We start from the raw sequence: 23,676 nt of genomic DNA, 5'->3' as shown, positions 1-23,676 counted from the left end.
GGCAGTAATGTAACTTGTTCAGGGTCATGGGATTCCCAGCTGGTGGCATTTATTGGCACAGATGCCAAGCCGATGCCCAGAGCCATGCCTGAGGACTGCTTCCCTATTTTCATCAACTGTGGCCTCTGCTCTCAGGGAGTTCTCTGGGCAGACAGGACAAGAAGCCGCCACAGTTTGGTGCTGCCCCTTGGAGGGGTTCAGAGTGTCCTTGCAGGATGAATAAAGGCTGCCATGACCCTATAGGGGTGGGAGGTTTTAACCTACCACCAGGCCTGCTCTTCTTCTTAGGATCTAAAGGAAAAGGGAGTCTGATTTGCAGTTTCCTCCCTGAAGGGACTTATGGCAGGTTCCTGAGACTAGGCTGAAGGCGATTGGCAAACACTAGCCAGCTGGCACTGCCCTTCCCCATCCGCCCTGGGCTCTGACCCAGAATGCAGGTGGGTTATAGCCTTCTCTTGACTCATGAGGACTCCCTACATGTGCCTCCTGCCTTTGGGGTTCCCTCTTCCTCCCCATTGGAAGACATCTAGTCTCAGCATTCCAGGAGCAAAGCGTCAATCCACTTCTCCCCCGTTCTTACCCTTCAGATCTCAGCCAAAGTCCACTTCTGCAGACCACCCTATCCTAGGTGTTCTCACTAGTTACTCTCAAATCTCAGCAACCATCTGATTGCTTCACAGCTCCTGTAGTATCTGGACGCATGTGATCCTAATCACAGTGGGCGCTTAGTCGTCAGTTTGTCTCCTTGTAAAACAGACTTATGCTCTACCACTAGATCACAAGCTCCTTGAGGGCAGGCACTTGCTTGTCCCTCTAGTGAATCCCTTGAGCCTAGCACACTGCCTGGCACAGAGCAGGTGCTCAGCGCGCCTCCACTTAGTAAATGACTCGGTTCATAAAGTTGGATTTTTGGGTAATTGAAGGTAGTCTTCCTTAACAAAGACCTCCTAGCAGCCTGCCCAGCCGCACTGGCTTTGCCACTTACCAGCCTTCACCCGAAGCCTGATTCTTCTGTAAAATGGAGTTACAGACATCCATCTGATAGAGGTTTTGTGAGGATTAGATGGAGAAATACATAAGGCTCTCAGCCCGACGCCTGGTACACTGTAAATCCGCAGTCGCTATATAGCAGTTGCTGTTTTTGTTAGTAATACAAGTTATTAATAGTCAAGATAAGATCTGGCAGGCTCAGTATCGCTTTTTAGACCCACTATCTTTTTGTGGGGACCTACAGACAGGAGCTTGAGAGATATACGCACACCCCCACTGAAATGGAAGCCAGATCCGGGGCATTTTTCTTGATGAGGTCCAGTTGTTGTGGGTGCAGGTTGGGCAGGAGTGGGGAAGGAGAGCCCGGCCATCAAGGCCTCCCCTGCCACCATGCTTGCTGGCACACAGAGGCAGCCTGCCTTCCCTTTCGACTCAACCTTCAGGCAAGAGAGCTTTCTCCCATTGACCGTGCAGGACATTCAGCCTCGCTGGACTCTGATCAACCAGCAGTAGCATCAGTGTGGACCCGAACACCTCCGGGCATTTCCCCGTGCCCTGGAGGAGGGTGGTACCAACCCCTGGCTGAGAATGTGATAAGGAACATAGGAAACGAGGCTCCAGGACTAGGATATGGCTGGTGGCATGGAGTGGGGACGTGTGAGTGGTGTTTAGATCAGGGCAGCTTGTGGACATGCTGGCCTATTTCAAGAAATTTTCTAAGGAGATGTGTTCAGAATGTATTATGGGCATAAATGGGTTCTTCTATTTGATTTTTTCCAACTAACTCCATTGTCACCACACAGCCTTTGTCCCTGCTGCTTTTTCTGAAATCTGTTCATCGCTGTGCATTAGTCTGCCAGCGTAGAGCGTTAGTGGAGTCCTTGAGGTTAGCACTGTGTTAATATACTAGGAATTTCAGCAGAGCTGGGCCCTCTAAATCAATCACCAGAACAGCTTTATTTTTTTTTTCTTGCTCAAAAATACACTATTAAATGCAGGAACACGTGTGGGAGTGGAGGTTGACTTGGGTGAAGGACACGCTTAAAAGGAAAATTTCATAACATTTTTTTTCTGCAGGAAAAAGGCCTTGCTGGTCTTAATTCTTGTAGAACTGAGCTACAGAACACATTTATGTCTCTGCAGTATCTTTAGCTCCTCAGAATATCCTGAGCTGCTCAGAAGTCACTCAGTCATATTTGCCTGGGGTGTTATAGGTGTTTAACAAATATATATTAAATAAAGAAATAATTGAATCCATGGAAAATTAAAGCCTTTTAAGTGATGATCATAAAGGGGACTGAGCTGGGATTTACCTTCTTGGTTCCTCTGGGGGAAGAGGGGGGGGTTCTAGAGTGGCAAGGTTTGAGCTGGTACCTACCGGTGAAGAATGAGGACGGTTGATGCCATAGGAGCATTTCAGCCCTCACAGCTAGGTGGTCATGATATGTCCAGGAGGATATGGTGGGTAGAGGGCTTCATCCAGGGACGCAAGTGAGGACCAGGAGCAAGTGTAAACTCCTTTCCCCTTCAGTTTGCTATGAAGGGATGGACAGAAAAAGAAGCTGGCTACCAAGAGGGGTGAGATGTTGAGAGAACATATGTATTCTGATTTGCTTTTTAAGGGAAGCAAGATGGGAGCATGTCTGAGGCTGAGAGGAGGAAGTCCATAGAGAAAGAGGGCTCATATGGGGAGAGAATGAAGCAACATTCTTGGGTGGGGAAAGAGCAAGGACAGGAGAGGATGGGGTCCAAGGCCAGTGGGCTGGCCCTGGACTTCAAGGGTAGGATGGACATTTGTCCAAGAGGAATGAGTTTGCAGGCTGTCTTGCAAGTCAAGCATGGGGGCTCTGCTTGTATTCGAGAGTAGAGAAGGTATAGAAACCCCACGGAGGGGGGTGGCTCAGAGGCACACCAGAAGGCCTAGCGTGGAGGGCGGTGTGCAGGGGCCCAGCTGAGGTTGAAGACCATGAGTCTGTGGAGGGTCTCATGTGCCCTGTGCCATGATTTTTCGTTGGTGTGCCCAGTATCCTGGGAGAGGGTGTGGAGAAGGCGAATCAGCTGCAGAGGTGGGGCTCACAGGGTGTCAAAGGCGGAAGGAATAAGGAACGAAAGACTGGAAGGTGCTGGCAAGGGGATAGTTGAAGGAATGTGGGTGCAGCCTTTCAGGAATGTGGAGAAGCTGGGAGGGAAATGAAGGTAGGGGAGGAAAGGAAAAAAAAAAAAAAAGGGTTCTTGTTCCAAAGGTGTCAGATTGATGAGCAGGCATTCGGGAAGTGAGAGAATGAGTAATCAAGATGACAGGTGGTTGGGGGAACGTAGGGCAGAGGAGGGGAAGATCTCAGGGGACAACAGTTCCAGGCACTGAGAGCCAGGGTCTCCGGGTGTGAGTGACTGAAGCGCAGTACAGGTGGCCCTCCCCGTGGCTGAGGTCCCAGTGCAGGTGGGGCCATTCATCATCTGAGGAGCTGCCCAGTGGGATGGCAGCGGCGGGAGGGTAGCAGAGGACTGCCTGGGAAGCACTTGGGTGAGAAGCACAAAGCGGGCAGCGCATAAGTGGGGTCTGACGGCTGAGGCCTAAGGAGGGGAGGTTTCTGTACGGGATGGAGGGCTGGGGTGGAGAAGGGGCGCTGCTGCAGGGAGAGGAGACTGCCAGCTCCACCTCGTGTCCCTGATGGGAGAAGCAGCAGAGTCAAAGCCCACAAGAGTAGCATTATCCTTTGGGAAAAGCCATGTGTGGGTAGAGAAAGGATAAGTCCTTTTTGGCTGGAAAGGACTGTCCTTGAAAGATACTGGGTGTTCTGTAGGCATTTGGGGAAGGTTTAAGAGTCAGGGGGAAGCAAAGGAAGATTGGCCAAGAAAGAAGCACAGAGCATATTAGGGGTTGAGAGAGGATGAGAAAGCCCCACAAAGACACCAAAAGTTAAACCAGATGTTTAAGAGGGTGGCTGGAAGGAAAGGGACGGCAGAATCAGATTGGGGAGCCCCATCTCCTTGTATGCAGCTACTGCAGTCACCTTGGGCCCCACAAAGTACCCTCCCCTAAGGCTCTCATAGTGAACGAACCCCATCCCGGTCACATCAGCCCAGGATCAGCAGAGCTTCCTGGAGCTTTCCCCTCTGCCACTGGAAGGGATCAGAGTCCCAGCTGCCAAGGAGAAAAAGGGCTGAGTCATGGTGACCTGGAGAGGTCAGGGAGGACTTCCTGGAGGAGGAGCCGCACCTGGACCTCAGACAAAGTGTAGGATGTGCACAAACAAAAGCAGAGCAGGAAGAGCACTTCAGGAGTGGGGGCCGCAGGTGGGAAGGGGTAGAATGGAACCTTCCTTTCCTCCTTTAGTAAGAAGCAGGGTATTGTAGTGCTTGGGAGCTGAGTTTGGGGGCCAGGTGACCTGAGTCCAGTTACCAGCTTTGCTACTTGCTCTGCATTCATTTACCTCCGTCTAATTCAGTTTTCACACCTAAAAAAGGAGATGATAATATTCCACTTATCCAGGGTTATTTTGAGGATGGAAGAAGTATCTGTGAAGCATTTAGCTTCACTGACATAGAGGTCATTAAATAATATCATTAGTATAATTATTTTCATTAATCAGGAGGAAAAAGTAACAGCAATTTGCTGAGTACCTACACTCTGTGCCATATATTTAACAAACATGCCTGTGAAAGGAGCTACCTGTATCATTTTTGCTGCCTAGAAAACTACCCCCCAAAATTTAGTGGCTGAAGATACATCCATTTAAGAGCACCTGGTTGGCTTAGTCGGTTGAATGTCTAACTCTTGATTCCAGCCCAGGTCATGATTATGAGACGGAGCCTGCATCGGGCTCTGTGCCAAGCATGGAGCTTGCTTAAGATTCTCTCCCTCCGCCCCTCTCCTGCTTGTACATGGCACACATATGTGTACATGGCACACAATACTCTCAAAAAATAAAAATTTAAACTAAAAGATACATCCATCTATTTAGCTCAAGACTCTGAAGGTCAACAATTTGAGCTGGGTGGGGTGGGGTGGGCTGGCCCTGCCTTCTGATGGTTTCAACTGGGCTCAATCAGGCATCTGTGGCCAAATGCTGGTCAGCTAGTTGAGTCGGCCTCCAGAGGTTGGCTGACTGTCAGCTGGAAGGAGGGAGTGTCTGGAGCATGTGTGTTTCATCATCCAAAAGGATGATCCAGGCTGCTTCACATGATGGCAGTGACAGGGGTTTCTAAGAGCACCAAGAAAGGGCAAGCATCCCTGTAGGAGTCTCTGCTTGCATCACATTTGCTGTGAAAATTTTGTCATTGCCCAAAGTAAGTCACAAGGCCAAGCCCAGCCTCACAGGGCAGAGTCTGCATGCAAGAATGGGGAAAACTGTGGCCATTCTAATATAGAACAATGGCTTTTCAAATTCACTGTTATTTCATTCATTTGCTCATTTATCCAAAAATATTGAGCACCTGTCTTGAGGTGTAGTGAGAAAAGAAATCTCCCCCCAAATGGCCTCAGTTTCCTAATACCTTATCATAGTGCAATCTATCTGGCACTGCTGTCTGAGGTCTGTAACATCCAGTAAAGACGTGAGCTGGACCTTTGTTCCCCAGTAAAGTAGGACATACTCTTCTCAGGGCAGAGGGAGGTAGAGATGCAGATAGTGTTGGATCAGGCACAAGAGAGATTTACATTTGCAAATCAGAATCAGGCACCAAGATTTCATCCACATGAGCTCTATATCTCTGAGCGGACTTCTTCTCCCTACTGGGTCTTAATGGGCAGGTTTTGTTTCCATGCTCTGTCCCCCGTCTTCCTGATCACGGAGATTGCTGGTGAGTCCAGACCATCATTGACTTCACGTGTTAAAATCTCGGTCAAACACACACATACACTCTCTCTTCCCCGCTTCTTCCCCCAACCCCTCCTCCCTGGGAATATTCTAAACTCTTAATTCAGTGCAGGATAACCGTTGTGGTGTGCCATCAAATGATTGAGCTCTCTGCCCCTCCACCCCCATCACTGCTCATGGGTCCAGGTAAGAATTAGGTGTGGCACAGATGGTGTCCTGGGAGCAAATATTGAGAATCTTGTCCTAGAGAGGGAGAATCCCATTCTGTCTAAACTATTAATCCACAAGGTTATATGGAAGGTGTTGTTCAAGGTGCTGGTCTAAAATGGAACAGAGAGCTTAGAGGAGTCTGAGTGACATGAAATAGGTACCAGGGAGGAAGCCTGGATGATTTCTCACCTAGAGTTCAAGGTCCCTGGAATAGTTTATTAACACATTCAATCAGCTAATGTTTTGAGTATAGGTCATATATCAAACAGCAGTTTGGACAATAGATACAATAATGAGCAAGACCAGCATGGTTCCTACCCTCGGGAAACTGGTAACCCAATGGGAGAGAGGTTACAAAACATTACTAATGGCTAACACTAACCAGTGCTCAGTCCATACAATTCCCCCAACAACTCTGTGCGACAGGTACCGTTATTATCGCCTGCTTTTACAGATGAGTAAATTGAAAGAATGAATGGGCCAAATACATGGTCTGTAGTCACACAGCTAGTGAACAATGAGAGGGGGCACTCAAATTAGGCAGTTCCGATCCAGAGTCAATCTTTCTTGAGTCAACTCCTTCCCCTCCCTCCACTAGATCAAGTTTTCTTGGTATCTATTTTGAACGTTTATTTATTTTGGGGACAGAGAGAGACAGAGCATGAACGGGGGAGGGGCAGAGAGAGAGGGAGACACAGAATCGGAAACAGGCTCCAGGCTCTGAGCCATCAGCCCAGAGCCCGACGCGGGGCTCGAACTCCCGGACCGCGAGATCGTGACCTGGCTGAAGTCGGACACTTAACCGACTGCGCCACCCAGGCGCCCCGCTTGGTATCTATTTTGAAGTCCTTTGTTGTTTGAAGATCCTGCATCACATTCTGTGATTCTATTTTTGTGTGATTATTTGGTGAGGGAGCATAGCACAATCGTCGTGTTGGTCAGTTTGGGCTTCGTTATGCTCCAGTAACACATGACCTCGAAATCCCAGTGGCTTACAATAACAAACATTTCTCGGTCGTGCTACATGTCCAAGTCTTTGCTGACCTGATCTCCTTTTGCAGCCTTGTCAAAAGCAGCCAATAGGAACACAGGCATGTTCTTCATCAAAAGCACAGTGCAAGTTACTACAGGCAACAGTTATAACAGATGTCTCACCCCTGCATAAAAGAGGATGCCATCTTTCCAGATTCCGGGGATGGTTCCTCACTGCCCACTTTCTGGCCCCAAAGTCAGTGTCCCATATTTTAGAGTTTCGTAGCACCCCTCATATAGTATCAATTTATCATTCAGCTTAGGCTGCTGGTCCCCAAATCTCAGTGACTTACAAGAAATGCTTATTTCCTCCTCATGCTCTATGGTCATCATGATTTAGCTCCAGCTGTGTCACCTCTCCTTTTTCTGGGACCGAAGCAGCAGCCCCCATCTGGGATGCTGTCAGTCCAATGGCAGAGAGTGAGGAGAGATGTGGTAGATCACGATTGCTCTTAAAGCTTTTGATTGGAAATGGAGCATGTCTCTCCCACTCCCATTCGTTAAAGGCATGTGGCCAATTCTGACACTAACAATGCAGGGACATGTAATAGCTCTGTCGGGAGGGGAACACAGGAGGAGTTTCATAGGACAAAGCAGTGAGTCAATCTGTTCAAGTGGTTGAAGAGCATGCATTGACCGTCACCAGCTGATAGCGAATTGGCAGACGGTTGTGTTTTGGAAATGAAGAATGCCAGGGCATTTTCCTAAGTGCACATGATATGCTCCATTTTAGCTGTTTGTCAGTGGGTAGACACAGCTTGTATCAGACAAGCAGATACAGCTATGAAGGACTCTGAGCAGTACCTTCCAAAATAGGGACCAAAACGGGACCCAACAGTCAGCAGGTGTTTGAAATTTCTTGAAGATAGCGAATGTCCCAATGAACAAACGAGCTGTTTGCTCATGCAAGGGGAGGGAGTTATTATCAACAGCAACAACTGAAACAAATGTGGGCAGCTTTGGTTAAAAATGAAGGGTGGGTGCAATTATAGAAAACCTGGGTAATTCACCGCATAGACTCAAAAGGAAGTTTGACCGGGGTAGGGGTGGCAGGAATGGGGACAGCTCCAGGGGCCTCAGCAGCAAGAGTTTATGGATCCATGTCTTAGCCACAGAGCTGCCTCATCTGTGTCTCTCCAGCTCATTGTAGGCCGAGTGCGATGACCCCCGCTCCCCTCCCACCTCTTCACAACTGCCTGCCCCAGTCCCTGGCCCTGCACCCTCTCAGCTTGTTGTGAAATGCACAGGCAGAGAGCGGGAGGAGCGAGGGAGGGGAAGCAGCAGGACCCGGATGAGCAGCTAAGGCCCAGGTCGGGGCAATTAGCAAGCACTGCTCCCCAGACACAGGAGGCTGCAGAAAAAGACGGCTCAGGCAGTGATCCCAGTCCAGGGCACCTGTTCCTAGTCTCATCCTGGGCCACGCCAATCTTATTTTCCTATAACTTGGGCTTCCTCTGAAATTCTCAGCTTCTCTTATACTTACATGATAGGTAGTATTCAGATGCTCAGCCCACTCCTAGGTGCTTACTAAGGCTATGTGAACCTCCGGGCCCACTAGCTTTTCACCCACTAAAGAAAGCATACTGGCATGCACATGAGGGGGATCTTTATCTTGTTAAAAAAAAGAAAAACATAAATTCATGAACTTCAGTAATTATTAAAACACGTGCCTTGCTTTATAATAAATGAATAAAACATGTACACACATGCCCCTTACATTCACCCAGTAGCTAAAGACCACTGTGATTTGATCCTTTTGGTTCATCCCCTTTGGGGTTCTTGAAAGGTCTCCTGGGTATTCTAGATTAATCAAGACTCTTAGTTGCAAATGACAAAGACCCAACACTCAGATGCAAAAAAGTTTTTATCTCCTGTAACAGACAAGTCCACGTCTGTCTCCAACTTCAGGCAGGGCTGGATCCAGGAGCAGGAATGAAGCTTGCTGTACTCTTCCCTTCCCTTCCCCTCCTCCTCCTCTTCTCTCCCTCCTGCCTGCCCCTCCTCCTATTTTGGCTATGGTTCCCTTCATATGTAACCTTAGTCTCCCCTATTTTCAAGGGGAAGGGACTTCCCTGATTTACCTGAGGAAAAAAAGCAACAGTAGCTCGGGGCCTAGAGCCTTCCAGCATGATCCCACAAATAGAAAATCTGAGGGAGGACTTTTAAATTTTTTTTCAACGTTTTTTATTTATTTTTGGGACAGAGAGAGACAGAGCATGAACGGGGGAGGGGCAGAGAGAGAGGGAGACACAGAATCGGAAACAGGCTCCAGGCTCCGAGCCATCAGCCCAGAGCCTGACGCGGGGCTCGAACTCACGGACCGCAAGATCGTGACCTGGCTGAAGTCGGACGCTTAACCGACTGCGCCACCCAGGCGCCCCGTGAGGGAGGACTTTTATTGGCCCAGACTGATCAACATGTCCATTCTAGAACCAGGGCAATGGAGTACCCTGACCAGCCAATTGAAATAGGCCTACCATTATGGTCTGAGTGAGGCAAAATGCTGTTGCAAGATAGCAGATAAAGTTCTCAGCATCAAGAATCCTGTAGCGGCCTCCTCCGGTTTGTCTCTGCTCTCACTGGTAATCCATTCCTGCTAGGTTTCCATGTGGGAAGCCCAGGATGACCCCTGCTGCCTGGCTCTCTCCTGGGACAGAGGGGCTGACAGGGGAAACACTGAGGCCAGGCAACACCAGGAGCTCAGAATGACACAGGAAGAGAAGGCAGAGAGCTAGGTGAGGGGTTCAGGTTGCTGACTGGGTTGACTGGTCTGCAAACAGCCTCATAGACCATGGTGGAGAGATGGCTGCCCCTTCCCCACCCCTGTGGGTACAAGGCCCAGAATGAGACACACAAGCTGTGAATCTAAGTCAAACTTTCCAAGCCCAGCAATCGTGCTGAGCAGCTGTTTGCCTGGCTGTCCTGCTCAGGTGCACAGTGGGGGGCAGAAAACGGGCATTGTTTAGTCGTCTCTACTCAGTCTGATGTTCCAACACAACACCCTAGTCCAAAGCTTGCTTTTCTCCCCACGGCCCCATGAGCGACCTCCTCCAAACAAGCCTGCAGAGGTGGCCGGGTCACCTCTACCCCAGCTCACTTTCCGGGCACCCTGGATGGAAGTGACCCAAACCACTCTGAGGATTCCTCATAGGCGCTCACAAGTGGAGGGACAGTTAACCTGAAGTCAGAGCTCACATGTGCTGTCTGAACTCTTCAGCCCGAGCTGCTCGTCTGGCCTTCTCTCCCCACCCCCGTAGGGACCCCTCTTTCACCCAACATGGCAAGGTAGTGCCGAGCCTCTGACTTGGCTTGTCCTGTCCCTTCTGACAGCAGTCCCTCACCCCGGTCATTTGTCTGGGAAAACTACTCTCTCCTCGGCTCTTCTCCAAACTCCTCACTCACCAACTAGCCCCAGACGGAGTAAATCACTCCAGCTCTGGCCCCTCCGGCACTTTGACCTGCTCTTACTCTGCTCTAAGCCTGGCCACGAGGCTATTCTCTTCCCTTCACAGCAGGCCTGTCTCCCCACCAGGCTCCCCGAGGGAGGGTGCATGTGTTTTTCTCCCCTGTTTCCCCATTGCCCGTCTCAGGCCACACGCTAGTGGGCACGAAGGCGTATTTGCTAACTAAACTAGATCGATGTGCTGAGTGCCGGTTATACACCTCCCCACACACACCTGGGAGACTCACATGCTTAGCCCCACCTGTTCCCCTCCACCAGGGAAATGGGCTAACAAGGAGGGGGAGGGGAGGCCTTGAGCTAGGGACCTTGCTTTCCACACTTGTGCTCCTTCACAGCTATGGCAAACAATGTTTATATAGGTTTTCATTCCCTTGATGTACCTGGTTCTGTGCTTAGTGAACACGAGATCATTTTGGAAATGACTCCCCTTCACTGCTGATTTAGCATCAGTGCCCCGCAGCCCTCAGCACTGTAACTAACCTCTGTGTCGAGGGGTTAATGACTAGTAACCAAACCCTTAAATCAGCCTGCCCTATCTGCAGAGGGGCCAGCAGCTCATTCTCGGTAAAGAGGACAAACAGCCCATTTCCAGCACACATTACAGATGTCAGAGTCACTACTCTAAATTGAGATTTAATAAAGCAAGCCTCTACTCCCTCTCTGCCCCTCCCCCTGCTCCCTGCCTGCTGTTTCCATGAATTCTTACCCACAGATCCACTGGTCAGGTAGGCTCAAGATGGGGGTGGGGGGGCAGAGAGGAGGGGGTTGGGGCAGGGCAGCTGGAAGCAGTCCCTTCCCTGTGTCTCCTCCTAAGAAGAGCTCCATCCTTCCTGCCTTGTTCTGTGCCCCGCAGGCCCTGTGGCCAGACTGGGGGCCATCAGTATCATAATCCTCACAGTCGCATTTTACAGGTCAGGAAACTGAGGCTTAGAGTGGTTTCCCAGCTACAAAGGGAGGGTGGAGATGCTGAGTGAAGACGCGGGTCCACCTGACTCTCCCACGTGACCACCTTCACCTGAACCAAGCCATTCTCAAATGTTCACACACAGACTCATGTGGAGGGCTTGTTAAAATACAGACTCCTGGGCCCCGCTCAGAGTTTGATTCAGCAGGTCCGGGGTTGGGCTCAAAATGTGCATTTCTATCAAGTTCCCAGATGATGCTAGGACCACACTTTGGGAACTATGGTCCTCAACAGTGGTGCTTCCTACCACCTTGGCCACCCACATCAGTCTTGGAAACCATGCCCCTGAAGATGGGGATCCCCGTTGGTCCCACAATGAGAGGCTTGGAATCCAGGCGGTCATAAGTGCTGTCCCCATGTTTCCTCCCTAGGCTGCCCCAAAATGTCCTTCATACAGCTAGTTTCAACCCCGGCTACACATTGGAATCACCTGGAACACCCCGCATGCCTAGGTCTCACCTGCTAAAACTGATTTATCCTTTTCCTTATTGAGAGAGAGAGAGCGCGAGCATGCACGTATGCACACGAACAAGGAAGGTCAGAGAGAATTTTAAGTACCCTTCACGTTCACAGAGCAGAGCTCAAACCCAAACTCAGATCACAAGCTGACCTGAAACCAAGTGTCAAATACTTAAGATTTGAGATACCCAGGTGCCCCTAATTTGTATATTTTTAAGTTTCATATTTGAGAGACAGAGCATGTGTGTGCATACTCACACACTAGCGGGGAAGGGCAGAGAGAGAGGGAGATAGAATTCCAAGCAGGCTCCACCTTCAGAACAGAGCTCAAAGCCAAACTGTGAGATCATGACCTGAGCTGAAACTGAGAGTCAAGTACTTAATGACTGAGCCACGCAAGCGCCCCTGAATTTTTAAGTTTTATATTTATATATATTTTTTTTTTAATTTGAGAGAGAGAGAGAGAGAGAGAGAGAACACACACATGAGCAGGGAAGGGCAGAGAGAGAGAGGGAGAGAGAATTTCAAGAAGGCTCCATGCTCACAGAGCAGAGCTCAGACCCACAAACTAGGAGATCATGACCTGAGCTGAAACCAAGAGTCGAATACTTAACTGAGCCACCCAGGCTCCTGGATTTACACTTTAAGTTTTATGTATTTTGAGAGCAAGCAAGAGAGAGTGCTCAAACACAGCAGGGAAGGGCAGAGAGAGGGAAGAGAATTTCAGGCAGGCTCCCTACTTACAGAGCAGAGCTCAAATCCACAAACTGTGAGATTGTGACCTGACCCGAAACCAAGAGCCAAATACTTAACCACTGAGCCACCCAGGCACCCCGCATTTATACTTTTTAAGTTTTATGTATTTTTTGAGAGAGAGAGCATGAACAAGCGAGAGCACTCACACACGAGCAGGGAAGGGCAGAGAGAGAAGGAGAGAATTTCAAGCAGGCTCCGAGCTTGCAGAGCTCAAACCCACAAACTGTGAGAGCGTGACCTGACCTGAAACTAAGAGCCGACTATTTAACCAACCGAGCCACCCAGGCGCCCCAGATTTATACTTTTCAAAGCTCCCCAGGTGATTCTACTGTGCAAGGTAGAGGGCAATGCCTTAGCTTGATTACATTTAGGAGTATGTCGCTTTGATCCCTCTATCCTCCCCCATTTCATTTGCTCACAGATCTTTCTCTTCTTCCAAAGCCCAGCACCCATCCTCTCCTCTAAGAAGCCCACCATGCAGTAGCCCCAGAGATTGGCTCTCCCTTTAGTGATCTTTACCAACAGCCTTCCTCCCCGCCCCTGCCATTTTGACTCTTTGTAATTGCACCATTGTTTGTAATTTTCCACCCCGAGACTTTCACTCCCCTGGTGTGTCCCCCCACCCCCACAGAGAGCTGGTCTCTTAAGTCTTTGTTGGGCAGCAACAATCCTCCAGGGTACATACAGATATCCTGCAAGTATCTAAAGAAATGACCACAAAGACCCTGCTTCACCCTCGGTCATTTTTCCCATGAAAGCACCCTGCAAATAAAGTTTTCTCCCTGTGGTACGTTCTAGAACCTCTTGTAAAGAGTGTCCCACAATGACTGCCTTCCATCCCCTCACCACCCTCTAGGCTGAGGGAGTTTTCAGCCAAATACCACCACTGCTGCCCCGTGTCTTTCAATGTCTCTACCTTACCTTATTTTTTAAGGGCAGCCACTCAGTAGGCCCGGCAGTGTTGCCAAGGAAACATCACTTAATGAAGGAAATAAAGCTGCTCAAAATCCATCTGGCCTTTGTTTGGAAGGGAGCTGGGACTTCTGTTGCACCTTGAAACGATATTATTAAGTCATTTAACAAACCCCATTTTGCTCCATGTTCCTGACTTGCCTGGGAGACCCTCGTCCCTCTCCCGCTGCCCGTCTTGGCCTCTGCTCTGGGGAGGCCCTGCTGAGGGCTGGGGGAGACGAGACCATCTGGGGTGGCCCACCCGAGAGTGGGGTGAAGGCATTGAATTGCCAAGGTCTCTGCCTTCCCCAGGAGCCTCCCCCAGGCAGGGGGGAGAGAGCACCTGCCTGCCTTTGCCTCTGGCAAAGTGTTTACAGCCTCTTAGCCTCAGTTTCCTTATCCTTACAACTGGAAGGTGACCGCAGATACGGAAAGTACCCTGCAGAGGGCCAGGCATATAGGTGCACAAAAGTATGTTTCTTCTTTTCTCCCACCTGCCTTCCGGAGAAGTTTCGGCCGCCAGTGGTAGTTTCTGTCAGGGAGCCACCCGTTTAATAGGGGTGGAGGGCAGATCTTATAAAAGGCCATAGCTCAGTCTCTGGCACAGGCAGGTCCCACCTCCATGCCTGCCGGGTAGGGAAGGGATGCTAAGGACAGCTGACAGGGGTCAGGGTGGGAGCCCTTGCTTGTCCAGGAGATACAGTGACAGAGCAAGACGGACCTCCAGCTCTGGGGGTGTTTGCCTGGCCTTGGCTCTGTGGCCCCGAGGGCAGGAGTGTGCACCCAATGGGCTCCCTGGCTGGCTGGACTGCTTCGCTATTAGTCATGACTCCTGCCCCTGGCCTGAGGGAGAGGCAAATGCCACTGGTGTGAGCCCCAAGACACAGATGTGTCTGTTCTGTCACCCTGCATGTGCTTTCTCCCTTTTCCTTCCAAGCATCAGAAGGAAGTGCCTGTTCCATAATTTTGGAAAGAGCTAAATGTCCACCAATTGATGAATGGATAAAGAAGTTTGGGTTTATATATACAATGGGATACTACTTGGCAATAGGAAAGAATGCAATATGGCCTTTTGTAGCAACGTGGATGGAACTGGAGAGTGTGATGCTAAGTGAAATAAGTCATACAGAGAAAGACGCCATATGTTTTCACTCTTCTGTGGATCCTGAGAAACTCAACAGAAGACCATGGGGGAGGGGAAGGGGGAAAAAAAGTTAGGGTGGGGGAGGCAAACCATAAGAGACTCTTAAATACTGAGAACAAACTGAGGGTTGATGGGGGGTGGGAGGGAGGGGAAAGTGGGTGATGGGCATTGAGGAGGGCACCTGTTGGGATGAGCACTGGGTGTTGTATGAAAAACCAATTTGACAATAAATTTCATATTAAAAACAAAAAAAGAAGGAAGTGCCGGCTCAGGTTTGAAGGCCTGCCTCAGGCCTCATGGGGCTGCTTGAAGAATGAGCGGAGTCAGTAGTTTGCAGCTGGGGAGTAGCCAAGGGGTCAGACTATTGTTTCTATGCCCCCGGGGTTTGTAAAACATCCCTGGGCAGGATGAGCTCCCCCTCTGCTGCTGACTGGGGAGTTACTGGAGGAATGTGGCTAAGCACTTTGTTTTTGTTTTTGTTTTCAATATATGAAGTTTATTGTCAAATTAGTTTCCATACAACACCCAGTGCTCATCCCAAAATGGCTAAGCGCTTTGTACCTTCTTGTACCACAGGCGCCACCAGCCCTCCTCTGCTTCCTCAGTGCAGGCTCGCATAGATCACAGGGGAAGCTTCCCAAGCCAGCCTCCTGGCCTCTCCCCCTTGGGCCGGCTGCTAGAGCTGCCCTGACCCAAGGGAGGTAGGTAGGCGAGCTGCTAGAGCTGCCTGACCCAAGGGAGGTAGGTAGGCGAGCTGCTAGAGCTGCCCTGACCCAAGGGAGGTAGGTAGGCGAGCTGCTAGAGCTGCCCTGACCCAAGGGAGGTAGGTAGGCGAGCGAGGTAAAAAGTCACAGGTGTGGCTCTGGCGTCAGACTGCTTCAGTTTGAATCTCAGCTACTGCTCTCCACCTGTGGGACTTTTACTTAATTTCCCGTGCCTCAGTTTCCTCATCTACAAGATGGGGACGACAGCGGCGCCCTCCTCAGAGTTGTTTCAGGATTCAGTGGGATAAAGCATGCAAATGATTTTGAGTCTGGCACAGAGTAGGAGCTACAAACATCTCAGCTTCGTTATTAGCCACCTAAGGCGGGGGTTTTCAACAGCAGCATTCTTGCGCATCCGGGGTCGGGTCATTCTTCGCTGTGGGGGGCTGTTGGGTACGGGGTAGGATGTCGAGCAGCGAGTGTCCCTGACCTCTACCGCCTGGATGCCAGTAGCAGCATCCCTCCCCCGTTCTCATGACAACCACAGATGTCCCCAGACATCGCCAGATATGCCCTGGTCGGCAAAATCACCCCTCCCTGAGAACCACGGTTCTAGGTCCTTGCTTGCTTAAAGCTTCCGGGCTCCCCGTTATTCAGAAAGTGTAGTGGTGCTTCCTGGGCCTGCTGGTACCAAGAGTGGGGCATCTTGTACGAAACTGGTGCCCCTCCTTTGTGTTCAGGCCGTTTACCGATTCAGTCCACTGCTGGCTGGACTTCTGAGGTGCCCAAGGGACCACTTGAGAGCGTCCTCCGCCGAATCTCTCTCTCTGTTCTGCAAGCTTCATGGTGACACCACTCAAGATGCACTTTGGTGTTTGCTTTTAAATAACAACTGTCTGTCCCTGTTATGATTCTCCCAGACTCCGGAGCAATAAACAGCTCCAGTGACAGCTGTGCCAGATAGGAACCGCACGCGTGCCTCTCCAAGCGTCTCCCCCAAGCACTTCAGAGCAGCTAAGTGAATAAAACTGATTTCAGCTATTACCTGCACAGCCGCTTGTGTCTCTACAACCTGCCCCGGAGACCAGAGTCAGGCCCTGGTGACAGCGATGAAAGAAGGATGGCAGTCACTAGCTTCCTAGCTGTCCTTGTCAGGCAGCCCACACTGCCGAGCCTCGGGAAATCTGGGTCCCGGTAAACAGGGTGACTGAGAGCTACACTCTGTCCTGAGGAGAGAGCGTGGGGCATTCAACCCAACGTCATGAGCAGCTCTGCACTTTTTGGAGAGAGGCTCAGGTGGCAGGCTGAGAGGCCCCATGCTTTTGCATATTCGTGGAAGGCTTTCAGGAGGTGGTGTTTTTATTTCTATTTTCAAAGGAGCGAGAGTTGGGTTAGGTGAATGGAGGAAGCACAGACAATGCTCATTTTAGTGTGATTAGAGCCATTATTTCCTGAAATGTTAGTTTCCCCACCTTGGCTCTTGGATCATCCAGGACAGGGACCATAGCTTTCTCATCTCTATTATCCTCAGATCTCAACTTAGAGATTGTTGTTGGACAGACAGATGAATGGATGGATGGTGGATGGATGGAGGAATGAGATGTCTACTAGCATCTATTTAAATTCGTAAATCTGACCAGTCATCATATTCTCCCTCACCTCCAATAAACTGGAAGCCACAGCAGGTCATTGGCTTTCCTTAGTGGTGAACTGGAAATCCAGACCACCCACTGGAGGGTCTCTCACTCAATATGGGTTCTGAATAGGACCCTCTTGCCCCTGTGTTCTGGTCACATGTCCACACTGGAGCCAGGCCTTCTACATTTGGCCTCTGCTCAGAACTTTGGTCGCCTCTATTATGGGAAGAATCAGTCATCTCATTAGTTAAATGCCTATTTCCATGGATTCCCAAATCTGATAACTTGTAAGATGATTTGAGAGAGTGCATCCTTCCTGTAATGAGTGTCTTCTCTTTGTCTCTCCAGATCCACTCTCCATCCTTTCCTTCTACTCTAGGACTCTGACTTTATGGAATGTTTCAGTGGGCTCCCATGTTCTTTGGCTTCCAGCAGGGTTCTGCCAATGGGCTGACCCAGCAGAAGAACCAAGTGAGGAGGGGGGAGAGTAAAGTTGGGTTATTTATTCACCACCACTCATCAAACCCCTCCCTCCCTGAAGCCTTCTTCCAAGTCAACCCTCTCTAGATGACTTTTACAGATTCTGGTAACTTCTCTCTTCTCTCATCCCTTGGGGTCTAGGAGTGGTAATAGCGCCATGTTATTATTCTCAGGGAACTGTACTATCCCTATGGTTGCCTTACATCCTACCCACATCATTGAGACTTGTGCCTTTATTATACCCTCTTTGGATTCCCCCACCTTGAGTGTGCCATCTGTTTCCAGTTAGAGCCTTGACTGATACACTGGCCTGAGGATCTTCTTATGTCTGAAGGGTGATCCTACCTGCCTCTCCATGCCCTCCTTGGACTTCCAAAGGTCAGAAAGAACATGCCCCCAAGGACCACTCCTTACCTACCTTCCCTGCACTGCCCTTCTCACCCCACAATCCCTTTTATGTCCCACACTCATGTGTAAAAGTCCCTCTTCTAATGATGTCGGGTGCCTGGGTGGCTCAGTCAGTTAAGTGTCTGACTTCAGCTCAGGTCATGATCTCGTGGTTCATAGGTTCGAGCCCTGCTACTTCAGATTCTGTGTCTCCCCCTCTCTCTGCCCTTCCCCCGCCTGTGCTCTTAAAAATAAACATTAAAATATATACATAATATACATATATAATACATTAATATATATAATATATATATAAGTCCCTCTTCTACTAAAACAAGAAATGCTTTATATTCTCATTTGGAATTAATCAAAAATATTTACCAGTAAGAATGTTTTAATATATGAAGATAACAAGAGGGCTCACCCTGAACTCTAACCTAAAGCAAAGAAATGTAGTATCTCAATTTGCCCCTGGGGCCTAATCTTAAGTGGGGGTGTTCATTTCTTTAGTAATATGAAGAGAAAAACTCACAGAACCTTATGACTTCTCCCTCAGAGCCCTTTTCTTTGGAACCATGACTGAAGGTTGAGGGAAGAGACTGGAAACTTGGAAGGCCAAGGGTCTTGTGGCTTTCTTCTAGACCAGAGCCAGTAAACTACAGCCCATGGCACAGCCCTTATTTTTGTAATTGAAGCATTCTCCTAACAGCCATTCATTCACATATTGTCTGTGGCTGTGTTCATGCTACAATGGCAGAGTTGAGTTTTCAGACTGTATGGCCTTCTGTGCAGAAAAGAGTTAACACAGTAGGGCTGACTGCTGTCCTTTGAAGGGCCTGCTTGGAACTTGGATTTCAGGAGGTTCCCACCATCCCCAGATCTATAAGAGTGATTCACTATGCCTAACCAGACTGTACAAGCAATGTACAGTTTGTGCTAACACATGCTTTCCTTCTGGGAATCTGGAATTTTGGTATGTGCCAGGCAGAGGCTGTGTATGTGACCAGCTCTGATAAAAAAAGCCCAGCTGAGTCTCTAAGAACTTTCCAGGTAGAAAACATCTCGCACGTGTTGTCTCAGCTCCTTGCTGGGGGAATTAAGTGTATCCTTGTGACTACTTGGAGAGTACCTTTGGAAACTTCTACCTGGTTTCCCCCAGGCTTTGCCCCAGGTGCCTTTTCCCTTTGCCAATATGATTTGTATCCTTTTGCTAAAATAATTCACAGCTGTGAGTACAAATATGTGCTGAGTCTTGTAAGCCCTATCAAATCTTCAAACCTGGGAGTGGTCTTCAGGACCTCCCAACACACTGCAAAGCCAAAATTAATTGCCACCTGGCCCTTTAAGAAAAAGTTTGCCAATCCTTGGTCTACACAGTCTTAGTCTAGATGGAAATTATGTTTTATAGGACTCTGAACTCCCTAAGGCATGGCACAGGTCTTTTCTCTTTATCTACTGGCCAACCACAGTATCTTGCACAAGATATTTATGGAGGGAGGAAGTCAGCAAGCCTGCAAATAATGGATTCAAGCCATGCTTTTTAAACTGTGGGTGGTGAAATCTATTTGAAAGGTTATGACCAATGCTTTTCACTGAAAGAATAGAATAGAAAATATCAGATTGCATTGCATATGGTAAGAATAAGTTTTATTTCCTGAAAATTTTGTTTCAGTTACACATGTGGACCAGATACTATCCTGGATCGTGATGTTAAAGGGTTTCCTCTTCTTGCCCTTTGCAGTAGAAAATAACTTGAAGACCGCTGGACTGTGCTCTCTTTGCTAGCTGCCAGGGAGAATCCCCACTGGCCGCCCCCCATCTCTCTGGCCACTGCATTTTAACCACATTCTTCCCCCACCCCCAGAACGTGTACTACACGAGCAGTCAGCAGATCCACGTGGGCATCCTGAGCCCCACGGTCGACGATGATGACAACCGGTGCCTGGTGGATGTCAACAGTCGGCCACGGCTCATCGAGTGCAGTTATGCCAAAGCCAAGAGAATGAAGCTTCACTGGCAGTTCTCTCAGGTAACAGCCCCAGAGCCCCCATGAAGGGCAGCAGGAAAGCAGAGTGGGGAGAAGGTCTAAGGGACCAGGGAGCATGTGGGAGGAGACAAGGAGGAAAGGGACATGGTGGCAACAGGGAGGCTGGGACTCCCGGGATTTACTGGGCACTGACTATGTGCCAGACATTTTATGTACATTAGCTTATTGGCTCCTGATATTGGCGCTAAAAGGGGAATTGTCGTGGTTGTTATTGTTGTTTTATTATCATTTTGTTTAATTTGTAGATACATGGAGATAGGCTCAGAGAGGGAAGTCATGTGCCCAAAGTCACACAGTAAGGATCAGGGCTGGCAGTTAGATTTAGGCCTCTCTGTCTTTAAACTCTCACATTTCCTCTCCACACGCCCTATCTCCTGGGATGAAGCCCAGTGTCCCAGGTGTAGACAGTGCCGAGGCACCTCTGGTCTGTGCCCTGCTCTGCCTTCCTCCCAGAATGGGCTCACTCTAGGGGAGGAGGCTTCCTCAAAGGGCAGTGTGTACAATGGTGAACAGGAAGCATTCCCGTATTAAGCCTCCATCAGTTCTGAGGCCCATATTTGACTCCCAGCTCTCCATTAGCCCAGTTACAAAATGATGTCCAAGGATCAAGATGCCCAGTTGGGATGGCCCACCATGATTCAGCTTTGAAGAGGACCTGGGCCTCAGCCCAGAGGCTCCCAGCCCCCAGGATTCCACTAAGTTAGGGCCAGTTTTCCCCCATAGGTAGGGACACCCACCTCCCAGGCAGTGCAGCGGAAGTGTTCAGAACAGGAAGTGAGGGGGCCCATGGGCTTCTAAGGCATCAGAGGACTGTATATGGTAGAAGCTTCCAGGGAAGTCAGAAAGGGAATAGGTGTATTCGTGGGACCGAGTAGAAGAGACCCTGACTCAGCCTCCCAGCAAGCTGCTGCCGCCCTGGGGAGGAGGAAGCTGGTGGGCACTGGAAGGGACTGGCAGTTACTCTCCCCGTGGTGGTGGGGGGGGGGCAAGGGGGGGCAGGGCAGGTCCTGGCTGCATCATATTCTACGGGTAGGGGAACCTTTGATCCGTGATCTGGGTATGTGCATCCAGAGGACTGAGTTGGGTCCTGAATGAGTGAGGAAGGTCAATACTGAGTTCGAAACAAGGCCATAGATTTAAGGGCTACTCGGAAAGCAGGAGCCAGAGTCCAGACAAGGGCTTTGTGACCCCCCAGGAAAGCAGATGGCTGGGGAGCAGCACAGGGAGCCAAATGGGACCACTTCCAAGGGCAGGTGGGAGATGTGTGGGGCAGCTCCGAGTCCCGGCTGGGCCTGCATAATGTATGGGGCTCCATGAGAGGGAATATGGTGCACCAGGACTGGTGGCTCCTGCCGTGCTCCTCCCTGTGTGGTGAACTGTAATAGTCTGTCCCAGTAAGAATGGCAGCCAGCCTTCATACAGTGCTTACTCTGTGCCAGAACTTCTAAGCACGGGGCGTGTATTCACTTATTTATTCCTCCAAACAGCTGCATGTAGGTACCATGAGGAAAATGAGACACAAAGACAGTAAATAACATGCCCAACGTGTTCATGTTGGGTACTATCTGCGAACTATTTCAGGTTCTCCTTTTTACTTAGTAGTGGCCACCGGGAAGAAGGTCAGGGCTGAGGTTTGAGAATACGGGGCACATCTTCCTCCCGCCTCCCTCTCTCTCACTGAAGCACTTTTTCTGACCCCACACTCTGCCCAGCGGTAACCTTTGTCACTGTCCCCTGCCAGGTGTCTAGCCCTGAGTGACACGGGATGGGGCTGTATTTCTCCTCAGGCAGAGAGAGGGCTGGAGGCATGTGGTCAGGGAGGAAGGCTGGGTGTGTGCTTGCTGGCTGGTGTTTCCCAGCTCAGGCTAGGTGCAAAATCGGCCTGCAGACTGGAGGCAACAGAGGGAAATGGACACATATCCCTGTGGAGGTGAGTGGGGCTGACTTTGCTGGGGTGAAGTGGACATCATACCATCTAGGGAGGCTGGGCAGGGGCTCACATCAGGCCATTCTCTGCTGCCTTCAGCCAAGCCTGCTGGGCCCGTGAGCTCAGCTTCCTCCTGGGAATGTTGAAGAAACTGTCCAGGAAGATGGCGGGTAGGGAGCCAGACCAGGGCTGCTGGCTTTTCAGAAGAGACAGCACTTAGCTTGAACCTTGAAGAATGTGTAGGAGTGTGCTCCATATGAAGATAGTGAAGGGCATGCCAGGGAAAGGGAACAGCATGTGCAGAAGCCGTGAAGCATCAAACCCCGGCTATGTTCAGAGAGCTGCGGATAGTCAGGGGTGGTGGGGCCTGGACGGCATGGGGGGCAGGGAGTAGCTGCACATGAGCCTGGACTTGAGCCTGTGGGCAGGAAGATGTGCGGCAGGGGACTGGCATGTGTAGGTGTGGGCTTTTGAATGCCCCTGTGGCAGAGATTGTGAGGCTGAATGGGAAGGGGAGCTTCTAGAAGGGGGAGAGAGGCAGGAAGAAGAGCCAGCAGGAGGCAGAAATGCAGTCTGAACATTTAGCTGTTCCCTCCTCCCTCTCCTCTGTGAGTGGCCCCAGGGTCCTTATGGCCCTGCCTGGCCACCAAGCTCTCCTTTCAGGGCAAGGTCTGAGGCTGAACCGAGATGCCCAGCTTCTGGTGGTTGTGGGTCAGGCAGATTGACACGTGTGGCCGGGAGTCCTCTAATAGTTGAACATGCTGCTTCAACTCACGGGGAGGAGGGAAAGCGGCCCCGGGCAGCCCCAGAATAGCCCCTGGAGGTCATGGCCCAGCCACACACCTGCCACGCTGGAGACTTGGTGTCACCAGGATATGAGTGTTGTTGAACTAAAGTGAGCTCCCTGGCCTCTTTGGAAGCCTTGCTCCTCCGAGGAGGTCCGGAACCACCAGGGACACAGAGCTCCTCAGCTCTGCTGCGTCTAACCTCATGAAGTGCAGTGTTCATAAACATAGCAACTCCATCCCAATTGGGACAAAACGAGATGAAGTCACCTGGCCAAGATCATAGGGCCTGAAGGATGGAGCCGGAGTTCAAACAGGCTGGTTGCATCCAAACACAGGCTGCTTCATATCCCAGCCCCACACACAGGCACCTCCGCCTGTTTCCAACCCTCATAGACATGCCCCAAGGTCTCAGGCTGAAGTGACTCATCTCTCCATCTCCAGTCCCAGATGCCTGGGTGCCCCTGGCTGGCCTTCGTCTCATCTGTCCATCCCTGACCGGGGCAGAGAAAGGAACATCCCCCCCTAAAATGGACATACTCAAGGCAAAGACACCCCCAAATCTAGCTCTTTCCTTTTCTCATCTCAGCACATGGCCTTGAACAGGCAGCCCCATGTGGTTCCTACTTGAAAGGACACAGTGACCGGCAAAGCAGGCCATATTGGAATGTGGAATCCTGGAGCCTGGGCAATTTTCAGCCACTTACATATATATCTAATTAACTCCCAGGGTGGTTTGGCAGTCACATCTTTGATCTTTCTACCAAGGGGAACTGTTTGGAAATAATATTTTTAAATCCCTCATTTGCAAACCCAGAGCAGCCACTCTTACCTGATATTTAAAGATTAACATATGTGAATTTTTTGTTTAATGCAAAATGATTGATGTTTATCAAGCAACCGGAATCTGTCCACAAGCT

At 50.0% G+C, this 23,676-nt stretch overlaps 1 protein-coding gene across 1 annotated transcript in view; it reads left to right on the top strand.

Annotated features, from left to right (window-relative positions):
• The window catches only part of GALNT18 (polypeptide N-acetylgalactosaminyltransferase 18), a 179,095-nt gene that overhangs the window by 142,906 nt on the left and 12,513 nt on the right, over nucleotides 1-23,676 (top strand). The window contains exon 9 of the mRNA XM_047071201.1: nucleotides 19,862-20,026. Within this exon, the coding sequence (XP_046927157.1) occupies nucleotides 19,862-20,026 (165 nt within the window). The remainder of the gene's footprint in view (nucleotides 1-19,861; nucleotides 20,027-23,676) is intronic.

Source organism: Lynx rufus, unplaced genomic scaffold, assembly GCF_022079265.1.
Source record: "Lynx rufus isolate CCGP_SWC_20201006 ecotype Redwood Valley unplaced genomic scaffold, mLynRuf1.p SCAF_9, whole genome shotgun sequence".
Lineage (NCBI taxonomy): Eukaryota > Metazoa > Chordata > Mammalia > Carnivora > Felidae > Lynx > Lynx rufus.
This window is presented reverse-complemented; position numbering and strand designations above follow the sequence as displayed.